General features: G+C 43.9%; 1 protein-coding gene across 1 annotated transcript in view; it reads right to left on the minus strand.

Annotated features, from left to right (window-relative positions):
• Window positions 1–3374: 3374 nt before the first annotated feature.
• LOC142070533 (suppressor of cytokine signaling 1-like) overlaps window positions 3375–12105 on the minus strand; it is a 52111-nt gene continuing 43380 nt past the window's right edge. The window contains exon 3 of the mRNA XM_075124224.1: window positions 3375–9807. Within this exon, the coding sequence (XP_074980325.1) occupies window positions 9229–9741 (513 nt within the window). The 5' untranslated portion in view covers window positions 9742–9807 and the 3' untranslated portion in view covers window positions 3375–9228. The remainder of the gene's footprint in view (window positions 9808–12105) is intronic.

A 12105-nucleotide genomic window follows, 5' to 3' on the forward strand; every position in this document is an offset into this window, starting at 1 on the left:
GACAGGGCGGGCAGGCTAATCAGGAGGCCAGGGAGGTCCCGTCCTCCGTGTGAGCTGAATTGCCTGGGTCAGACAGAGTGGGGCCGAGCTAAGGAGAAAGCAGGGGCCCGAGCTGAGCTGAGCTGAGGAGCGGAGCTGGGCCAGATCCAGAGAGAGCAGACCCTGTCCTGGGAGCAGAGCTGCAGCCCCAAAGCCAGAGGCACAGCCCAGAGAGAGCAGACCTGTCCTGGGAGCAGAGCTGTAGCAACCAGAGCCAGAGGGGCCAGAGAAGCAGCCCAGGGAGCTGGAGGCAGAGCAGCAGAGACAGAGTGGTGGAGCTGGGGCTGGAGCAGTCCGGAGCTGGGTGCGGTGAGCAGCTGGGGAGAGCGAGGGGGACCCTTGCACAGGGAGATGCCTGAGCCAGGAGGCTCTGCAGGCCAGACTCAAAGGGGGATTAGTAACCCCGACAGGGCGGGGGGCGACGCTGGGAAGAAGGGCCCTGCCACCTAGAGCCTGTGGCCACCACCAGAGCAAGTGTCCAACCCACAGCATCCCTGCAGCACAGCCAGGGCCTGAGAAGGAGGCCTGGGACTTACAAGGACAGACTGTGAACTGCCCGGACATTCCAGAGACACTGTTTGTTTTGTGTTCCCTGCCACAGAGCGGGGTGATGTGTTTCCTTTAATCTTTCCCATTTTTCCTTATTCTTTTTAAAATTAATTGTTGATTAAATAACTTGCATTTGCTTTACCTTGTATGTAATGGTCAGTGAGTCAGAGAAGTGCCCAGTGCAGAGAGAGTACCCCGGAGTGGGGACACCCTAGCCCCTGTCCTAGGTGACCACAGCAGGGTTGGGGGTCGAGCCCCCCAGGAATCCTGGGCCCAGCCTTGTTGGGGTTACAAGGACTCTGCCAGACAGGAGAGTGGAAGGGGAGTCCTCAAGGGCAGGGAGGCCACTGGGTAAAGGAAGTGGGAGTGAGGACTCAGATCCTTTCGCTAGCTCACTTCACCGGGGTAGTGCAGAAGCCAAGAAAGTTCCTCACAATAGTGGGACTATTCCCCTGCTTACACATACCATACTCAATAAAACTTTGTTAAGACTTTGCTTTCATTAACCCTTCTCCCCCAGCCTCACAGCCCCTTGTTCAGATCCCCCCCGCCATCTCATCTCATCCTTCTACAGCCACAGGAGAGCCCTCCTGTCAGCTAATAGCTCTCTGGGGACACCCCTCCTCACCCCGTCAGTACATCCTTCATTATCTCTGCCCAGCTGTGGTTTATAAATTGTTTAAATCTTTTCTAGGTACAGATAACGATCACAATTACCCAGAATACAAAAACACAGTCAGCTCAAAGTGTGGTTAGGCTCTGCCCTACTTTCATTGACTTAAGATGAAAATGCTCTGTTTGAGGGGTGGGGGAGGGGGAAAGAGACAGAGAAGAAACCCACTTCGAGAAATACAGCTGCATTTGTTCAAACCACATAGTCCTTTCCTGCTGTCCTGCTTTGGACCTTATGTGAATAGAAACAAAATGCTTTTGAGATGTGAAACCCGAGACAGAGGCTCAGATTCAGCATAGCACTTAAGCGCATACTGCATCAGGGTCAGAGAGAGGCCCAGATCCTAGAAGGTATTTAAGCACCTAACTTCCAAGGCCAGAATGATTATAGAACAGAGCAGGTGTGGCAGATAAGGACTGAGATGCATTGGCAGAGTACCTCCCACAGTGCTTAATATATTAACCCATGTAAGCAGAGATGTCTTTCATCATATTAAGTTAGTCAGTGGCCATGTCCAGAGAAGTGGGGTAGAAAAGAGCCCTGGACTTTCCTTGCTGTGACAAAACCCCTATAGAGGTAGCACTTAGCAGTGTTTGCCCTAACAACATCAAAGTAATTGTACATCTACATTGCAATGTCTACATCCTTATAGCATGACACAGCAACAATTTGCAGTGATCAAAAAATTGTTATAACTGAAATAAATGTGGGAGACCCTTTAACTTCCCTGCATGGAATAGGCTTACACGGAGTAGGATGGACCTGCAAATTTCAGCAGCAAGGATGCATGCTACCCAGATATATATGACTCTAGACTTGAATCTGCAGTTGCTAAACTCCTCAATACCGTATTTTTTCAGGACTTTCACTTCTGGAAACTGTAAGGGACAGCTGAGGTTTCACATCTCTGGATCTATGGCCTTGCCTAAGATAGGAAATATTTGCTGAATTCTCTCACCTTTTCCACTCCACCAGTGGTAGCAATGTGGAGGGAAAACTAGCATAAACGAGATAGCAGCCACTTGCACTTAAAGCACAGTGTTGTGTGGCCCTCCTGTGAGCAGGGTTAGACAACACAGTAGTAAAACACCCTCAGCATTGTATTTACACTAGTGCTCCCACTGGTGGAGTTGAACCAGTGGTAGCAACAATAGTAAATTTCAGGGGAAAAGGTCTATTGTAGTGAAGACCAAGGAGAGACTAAGAGGATATAGTGTGAAATATGATGCACTCACAGATAATATTTATTAACACCGTTGACAATGCCCAGCTCATACAGCCTAGAAAGTGTGAATGACAGAATACCCAGAAAACACATTAGAAAATTCAGTTAAGAAGTTTTTCATGCTACTGGAAAAATGTTCCCGAGAAAGAGAAGAAACAGTAATAATAATGCACTGCAGTTATACTTAGTGCATCTATAGGGTCAAAACAGCTACCACCTTTCTAGGTGGATACATTCTTTGATCTAAACGTAGAAGTAAAAAGTGAACCGTCTTGTCCATTTAGAAATAATTTTGTGCATCATCAAATTTTTAGGGAAGCCTTCTGCCTTGAGAATCTGCAGCTGAAGGAACTTTAAACAGATTGACTTGTACAGACAGGTTCATATCCTGCACTTACTGTAAGAAAGTAACAAGCATAGCTGCATAGAAAGTAAAAGTAAAAAATGAAGTTAATTCAAGAACATCTTAGCCCTATCCCCAACTGGTAGGTAAGCTCTAACAGACGAATTCAGCACTAATCATTTCAGAGGTATAAAACAAGACTCAAAGAAAGAGATGAGGGACCTGGTGTGTGTGGATTTACACTATGTGTAATGAGAGAGAGAAGGAATGCATAAAGCTCTTTGGGATCCTTCTGGATGAAACAGGAACCATTTTACATGTATTTCTCATCTGAGAGTGTTAGGTTGGCTTGTTCCTGCTATGGGTCCCAATTCAGCAAAATATTAAAATATATGGGGAGTTTTATTAAAGTCAATGGCGTCATTGACTTGAATGGAACTCGTTGTATGCTTATATACCTTACTGAATCAGGGCCATAATGAAGTAGATTCAATTCTAACTTATTCTCATGAATTTTAAGAGACAAATGCAAACACTGAGTGGTGTTTTTTTTATGAAAGAGGATTTTTATTAATTTTAAAAATATACAAAATATAGTTTATATAAACTGAACTGTTCTCAGCCCAGAGTTCATAACGTCACATTCATTAGCTTACATCATAGGGAAGTGTCCTTTCAGATTTAATCCATACAAGAGATAGAGTGAGTGGTCTTATCTTTTAAGTAAATTGGTGCAGGAATCTTCTCTATGCCCAACCAGGTATAGCTCAACCTGTACAGTAGCTGTTCTAAGCCCCACCCCCCTCCCGCACCCTGTATCCCCGCACCACTATGCCTCAGCATTGATGTAAAGGGCCACCTCTAGGGAAGCTGGGTTTCAGTGGCCCATTCAATCCTTGGCCTCTCTACTGGACTATCAAGAGTGGGGTCGTTAACTGCCATCTGTGATTATGAGTTGCCTGATGTGTACACAGGCTGGGGAAAAAATTCTGTTCAGTTGGCCACAGGCAGATAAGATTTCAAAAGCTGGTTCCCTGACTAGAAAATGTGGTTGTCCAGTTTCCAGATTGTGGACTCATTCTCTTGAGTAAGTTACACTGAAATACTGGTCCTGATGTGACTGGCTAAAGACTTTTCTCTGAATTGCACTTGTTCTGTCTTGGAATATTATGCCCAGGCTTCCCACTTCTGTTCTCTAGTTTTTAGGGCCTACATTTTCCTTGGGAAAGACATATCCTAATGGACTTTGGAGCCTAAGTCACTTGGACATTTCTGAAAATGTTACCATGTCCATGTTTTGCTCCAGGTCCTCTCCCACCCTTAAAGCCAGAAGAGAATAGCGTGAGGGGATTGAAAAACATCTACATGAGAGCTATTCATGTATAACTCCATCAATTCCACAAGCACAATTTGTTATTTATAACAGTGGCAGTGTGGGCTTGTTTTGATTAAATGTATGATGGAAAACCCACTTTCTACCAGGACTGTCTTATTGCAAAGTGCACCTGATCCAAAGATCATTGAAATCAGTGATAGTCCTTCCATTGATTCAATGAGATCTGGATCAAGCCAAAATCTAAGATATCGCCACCAAGAACAATATCCTGAAAAGCAGGCGGCTAAAAGCTTTGTTAAAACATGCATGTGCTGTCATTTTATTCTGGATCTGATGCATTAGTGCATTTTGAAAGCAAACCATTGACAAGGCATTCTCCTTTTTCCTCCACACGTTTGTAAAGCTGTCTAGCTTTACTGTGGCTGACATTAATTAGGCCTGTTCTTCTCCCCTCTGACTGGCACAGATCAAAGCTGCTGCTCCTGAAACTACTCAGCCTGCCACCAGCATCCCTTGTTGTCCTGGTCTAACAGATAGGAAGCTTGACTGTCTGTCCATCCCAGGCAATATGATTTTCCCCCAGCCTATTTCCATGCTTGTCTGCTAGGAACTAGACTGAAACCCCCACATCTCAGTTCAGAAAAGCAGATGGTAACAACTTTAGGTCACTACAGACCTGGACCTGGACTCAAATCAGTGACAGAGGTAAAGGGCTGGGAGTCACATCTGCAATTCTTTTGTGCTATCCAGTTCCTTCCCGTCTGAACAAATTCAAGAGAAGTCACATTTGGAACTCAACTATTTAGCTTGAATCAAAATTAGATTTTTCTGACAATAGTGCTACTAGGTGTAGTGGCCTGAAAGCTCAGACAACTCTCCAGAAGGGAATCGTGAGTCAGAATGGCTGTCTCAGCTCCCATTTTTGTCTTTCTTTATGACACCTATTCTCTCCTTTCCACATCTTCCCTAATGTGTCCCCTCTTCCTGTAAGGCAATTACATGACACAAACAGAAGATTCCATCAGTCTACGTATACAAGTATACAACACTAATGGGGTTACACATCCAAGGAACTGGTATATTTGGTGTAAACTAAACTAAACTGAAGAAGTCAATACAGTCTAGTACCTGAGTTTATCCTTGTAAATGATCAATTCTAGCAAATTACAAGGAATACCAATGCAAACATACAGTTTTGGTAACATCGCGAGAGGTCAAATCTGAGACATTATTGCATGTGTAGGGAAAATTATATTTGGAATTCTGATAACATAGGGGGGCCATTCAGGAATCTGAACATTCATCACGCCTAATGCTATGCAATATATAAGATGTGGGGGTTTGTGTACACTCAATGTTTCTAGGTGGAGTTTGATCTGGTGAGGGGGGTTCATAATGAACACAGACTCTTTTCTCAGAGGTAGTGATAACATAAAAGCCATCAGCTGGGGGGGGGTCCTCTGCTGCACATGTGCACACTGGGAGACAACTAACAAATTTCAGCCAAGGACTCTGGGAAAATTACAACATGACTGGTTAAGACTCAAGAGCATTATTAAGAGAGCTGGTGAGAGCCAGGTTAGTAATCCCATCCGTTAGGAACTTCCAGTTTCTTATGCTTTGTTTGGAATTAAAACTTGAGCACTTTAAGGCTTGATACACAGAACCTCTTATGAGTTCAATCAACTTTAAACTTTTACCATTAGCAAGAACACATTAAAAATCCATATGTGCGTTTGTATAATTGCCTCAGCAAACTGAGGTGTGCCAGTCAGAAACCTGAACCAACCTTGCTTTCCTACTCCCTGAACAGGGTTTTGAGGGTAGTAGATAACGAGACTACTATAAAGAAATTACAGACCTGCAGACATCCAAAGAGGCACTAGGGTACATGTCAGGAGATGTTTTCTCCTTCTTGGGGTGGGGATAGACAAATCTACATTCAATGCGTCTTACAGAAATATCTCCCACTGAGTGTCAGCAGCAAAATCCTTCTTAACAGAACACACTTTACAGAGAGAGAGAGAGAGAGAGAGACAGACAGACATTTAAACACTCCCACAAGCAAACAGTTATGGTTTTACTTACTTAGTCCATGTTTTTCCAGAAGTTTTAAAAAGTTTTTCTATAATCCTGGGGAGGGAAAGCACCATCTCCAAAACCCTTTACACCCAAATTGCCACAATACGTTTCCACACCATAGTTCTCCCAAAATTGGTTTCTTTGTCCCACGCTGTGTTCTGAGAGACCTTTGTCTTTGTATTAATTGGGACAGACATGCGTATCATCCTTGTTTTAGACATTAATAATAAAAAATACTTAGCACTTATATATTAGTTGTCATTCATAGAGCTCAAACCAATTTCCTATGGGGTGTGCACCGATTAAGCTATTTATAATAGAGTGTTAAGCATGTGCTGTGTGGTTTAGGTATAAAGCACGAACATTAAAACTAACTAAAAGATCCTTTTATTAGGAGCTAGAGTATTTTATTTATCCTTAATGTAATTTTCAAATAGAGCAATCGTGGCCATTAACAATGGAATGATTCAAGAGCTGTTAGCTACACAACCCAAGGTGCTCATTTTTAGGCCAAACAATCGGATAAGAACAGTTCACAGCTGGGTCAAAGCAATGGCATGCGATAGCTCTTCCCTCAGTGTGTTACACAACCATTGTAAAACAGAGCCATTCCTGAGCACAGCTGTGAACTTTGAAGAAATAAGTCAGTTCCTTTTCCTAGTGCATGGAGTAAATAGAGGAAGGCAGCCAGCACACTTCAGGTGTTGCATTTGCAGTGGGGCAAAGGAGGGGAGTGAAATACCACGTAGGTAGAGAGGACTACATCCCACCTGTCTTCCAGAGATGAGGTGAGTAAGGGAATGCACAGCACAGGGCAGGCAGGTGGCATTCATGGTTGAGGAGGGAGCTCAGAGGTAGTGGTTCTGCAGCAATGCACAGAAATAGAGTGTCTGAGGCTTCGCCTACAGACTGGGAACACTGATGAAGAAGTTTAAAATGGCACAAAATACTGCGGTCATTGACTGCCTCCTGTTGACCCACCTGCCTCTCCATCTACTTTGCCATCAGTCCCACCTGCGGTATGACAGAGTACTTTGGTTGTGCTGTTGAGGAGCTTGTCATGCCAATTTCACTGAATAAGTTTCTTTTTAAAAAATCCTTGTAGGGCCTGGGGCAGGGCCTAGTTCCTCTTTTCACTTTGAAGTGGGCAGCAGCCTAGGACTCTTGCCATTTAGAGCTAGTGCTGAAAAAAAAAATGTAAGCTATTTATCAGAGGAACACCTTGCCTCTGAGACATTAAAAAGAGAAGAGATGTACCTCAAAAGGTACCAAGAACATACAGTCTACTTGTCAACACAGACTTGGTTATTTAACTTTGTATCTGCTATTGAGGCAATTTAAGTTGGTTTCTCTTTTAAAAGGAAACTGTTCCAATACAAGTTATGGACCAAATTTTCAAACATTTGCTCTGAAGTTACACAGAAATCCACATGTTGAAGTTACACACTCACAATGCCATCTGTGCACAGAAACATCTGTTTTCATAGGTACATTTTTAGGGACACCGCTTAAATGCTGATGTCACTCAGATGAACCCAATCTTTATCAGACCTTATTTTCATAATTCTGTCTAATCCCCATGTCCATTCTCACCCTCACCAGCTGTGACATTTATAATGTGTATTCTTTGCGTCCGGGCCTTGTATAACTAGCTGTTCTTTGAGGCACCTAGCATACTATTCAATGCAATACAAATACAATATTTGAAATCTAGACCTTATATATTGAGACACTGTCCTCTTTGTGGTACCTATATTTTAGATTAAAACACTAAAAAAAACCAGAAATGAAATTTACTGTTCCTAACTAATCCTTGTTTTGTTTTTCACTTCACTCAGCATGGCCAGTGAACCTTTGATTTTTATGTACTGGCCCAATGCTAGTTTGTTTGGTTTTCCAGCACTGCAGGAGAATTATTACATTTTTGAAAGCTCCTTTCAAAGACATTTTGAAAACATTTTTATTAGTAGTAAGTTTTATAAACCATTCCTCCATCCCTTTTAGACAAAAACCTAACTTTTTAGAGTATTCCTTTAATGATGATCTGCAGGGGGCAGCAGCATACTGCCAGATGACCGCACGTTATGGTGCTTTAGACACATCTGCTCATACAATCAATAGCAGAATGGACTCTCCAAACCAAGACTTAGTTGGCTGAAATATATTATCATCCCACTAGAGTATAGCCCAGCTGCCCTTAAAAAATGAAGCTATGCAGTCCAGCTTCCAATACAAGTGATGCAGAAGCTGGTGGAACTGTATTATTACACATGCCTACAACTGTTTCCTCCAGTGCAAATATTAGACAGTCATTTCTTGTATTTCTGAAGTAGCATGTTATGTATTTCCATGGTGCAGGGAAGTGAAGGCTGCTGGTTGTGAAATCTTTCTCTCTCTCTCTCAACACACACACACACACAAGTTGCTTTGGTATCAGAGATCAGTGTACAATTCCTGATGACACTGAATCGGAGCTTGTCAAAGTCTTTGAAATTCAACTGGACCTTTCCACGAGGAGAGATTTTTCAGCAAGAAATAGCTTAGGCACTTTGGAATACAGGGAGAAGACGGGTGTGCTGGGAGGACAGGCAATGCCTGTGTTTCTGAAGCTTATGCATCACAACTGGAATAAAAAGTGCTGGATTGTGGCAGTTCTACTCTGCCACAGGGAAAAGCTACACACCTTTACCTCAGGAGGACATGGCTCCCATAGTCAGCAGGTTTAAGCTACCCCCCCACACCTGTACCCCAGTACAATCCAACAGCAGTGGCACATTCAGTTAGTGTGTCACACACGCTCAGTTTTGCCTGCCACATGTATGCAGCTATCTCCCTCTCTGCATAGGCAGTGCATTCCAGGTGATATTATGCCTTGTTCCTTTCCACACTGAAAAGTAACTGCCCCTCCCATGTACCTCTTCCAATCTCTGACCTTCCTCCCTTTTCTCATTGTAAGCTCCCAGGCTTTGACAGCAAAGTTCCTACAACTTGGGCACAACCCTGTGGTTCCTGCAGAGGGGTTTGGAGAACACCAAGGGGGTTTCCCCCATTTCATCACAGTAGAGGGGGTTGGCCTGGGTTCCTGCCACCACCATCTCCAGCAGCTTAACTACACAGTCCGAGAACCAGTCCTTCAGCCAGAAGTAGCCCTCCCGGAAGGAGATCCGGAGGCTGACTGGGCCTTCTGGCATCCGAACACTCACACTGAAGAGGCAGTTCCCCTGTGAGCTGTCCCGCACCAGATAGGTCCCTACCGGCTCCTGCTGTAGCTTGGCGTGTGCTTCACTCACAGGTAAGGGACCCCAGTAGAAGCCACTGGCCTGCAGGATATTGAGCGATCGCTCCACTACCTCCCACTCACAGCTGCGGAAGGCCCGGTAATGAGTGGGTAACCTGGATGGAGCTGGAGGGTGGGGAGTGCTCCGATGCTGACTTTGTGGAACAGAAAGGTTCTTGTGTGCGTTCAGTAGATCATCCGGCCTCCCTCTGATCATCTCTCAAAGGGCCCATGGATCCCAGAAAGATGTTATCTTTAATACACTTTCTTCTTTGCATCCAGCCTGGAGAAGAGAATGAAAGTGAGGCAGGCAGATAGGAGTTTTAGTGTCTTTCTAATTGGATAAAGTTTCATACAAAGAAAACTGGGGAGCAAGGACATTAATGGGAGGAAAAGGTACACAGAATTTATACAGCTGCAGAAATCAGTGATAAAAAAATTGTTCAGTAACTCATACTCTCTCCACCCTGGCTCTCACCTCAGCCAATGCAGGATTATTCCTTATAACAATCTGCTTACTCTAGTCTTAAATGACTCCAGCAAAGGGGCTTTCACCACATCCCTTGGCAGACTATCTTAATCTAATAAAGCACACTGCTGGGAATTTCCCAACACATTCCCACAAGTTAGAGAATAACCGTAGGTCTGAAGATGGGATCTTTCCTTGCCAGGAAATAATCTTGTTCATTATCATTTAATGGCTGATCAAAGGATTTTTCATATCTGCCTCCACTTTCTTCTTCAAGGACCAATATGGCTATGAAGAAACAGGAGCCGGGAAGGACTGATTCCCACCAATACCCACAAGCCCCTGTAATCAGTGACTGAATTATAGAATAGCCCTGCTCAATACAACAGAAGAAGGTGAAGCTCTCTGCCCCAGTCCCCAAAAATATGCCCTGTGTAGGCAGGAATTTAACCTACCTCCCATATTTGATGATCTGTTTAACCCTGAGCATGTGGGTCAGAATCACCATGAGTTAGATTTTAATCCCATTTATACGGCTAGGTACGGTTGGAATCCAAGTAATGATCCTCTCCCCAACCCCAGCCCCTTACCATTGAGAGTCTCCTGTATCACAGCCTCTGGGGTGTTTCTCCCCGGTGCTCCATGAATCCTGTTGAATAATTCCAGATCATATGCTTCTGCCCTAACAAGTTATATCCTGATAATCTATTTTTAATTGTCTGCTTGTTACTCCTTCTGCCACTGGAATAAGAATACTTCTCTTTCTCACTGTCATGGTCTCTTTCTGTTTCTGTGTTCCTATCAGGTTCCCTATATTTAGCAGTGTTGATTCCTGCACCCGCCCGCTGCTGCAGACATCAATCCATCTAAGTTATTACAATTATAAAATATATATATATATACTGTGTGTGTGTGTTTGTATATATATATATACACACACATACACATATATAAACATAAAAACCACAGCCTGAGCCAGAGGCTTGTTCTGTATGAGAAGTCTGAGCTGTTACATACCACTTCCCCAGGCATACGAGTCAGTAACTCACCGCCAAAACCTTGCCCTCAATCCTCTGACGTGCTCCATTAACCCAGTCACTCTCTCTTTTTCTGACAGAAAATGAGAGGGAGAAGGCAAGCATGCGAGCAGACTGAATTGCCCCCAAGCAGCCTATGCACTGGGGAAGAGACATGCTTCAGTTTCCTCTTACTTCACCTTGGGAAACTTCATAGCTTATCTCAGGCATACCACAGTACTACAGCAACAAAAACCAACGTCCATGTTCCTTCAGTCAAAAGACAGGGATTTTCCATTCCCTCAGACTGGTCAGGCAAGCCAAACCCCAACATAACCCCCGTGAAGCCTGCTACAGTAGTCACTGTTCTAAAGCTCAGCTAATCACATCACTCAATTTGCTGATTATTTTGAACCCTCCTTTAATTTATTTAGTTTGGTACTTGTACCAGATTGACTGCTATGTAGCCTGAAGTCCTCCAGCAGGGGGAAAAGGTATAACACAGGCAGCAGGAGCCAAGCTTGTTTCACATGGCCCTGCTAACAGGTCTTACCCCTTACCTAAGAGTGGGCTTTGGAGGAGGGTACAGGAGTTCAGTCTCCATCGTCCATTGTCCTTCTGCTGAATCTACCAACAAAGGACTACGGCCAGTTGTCGTGGTGGTTTTGGGGATGTGGACACTGGCCCACTAAGGCCCCATCTTCGCTAGCCTTTTTCCCACTAATGTTTCTCACTGTGGTTAACAATGACACAGCACCACCACCCGTGGCAGTAACAAAGGGAACTTTTCTAGATATAGAACTGTGACTTTACCATCTGATCTCTCATTGGGAAACTTTTACAGTGGGAGAAAGATTCACTTTTTAGTCCTGAAAGCGTGTGAAATCCAGAATCTTTAACCCATCACTGGTACAGGACTGATTATCTATCCTGCACCTCAGCTGTGTGTCATTTTGGGAACGAAATTCCACTTTTATTGGTGGGGGAGAGGGAGGATAAGGAGAAGTCAGCCACTGGCAGGTTGATTTTTATTTATTTATTAAATAAAGTCAGCTGTTGGAAGCTGCTTCGGAGATTTGGAATGTCAGAATAAATC

The sequence above is a fragment of the Caretta caretta genome, chromosome 1 (assembly GCF_965140235.1).
Source record: "Caretta caretta isolate rCarCar2 chromosome 1, rCarCar1.hap1, whole genome shotgun sequence".
NCBI lineage: Eukaryota > Metazoa > Chordata > Testudines > Cheloniidae > Caretta > Caretta caretta.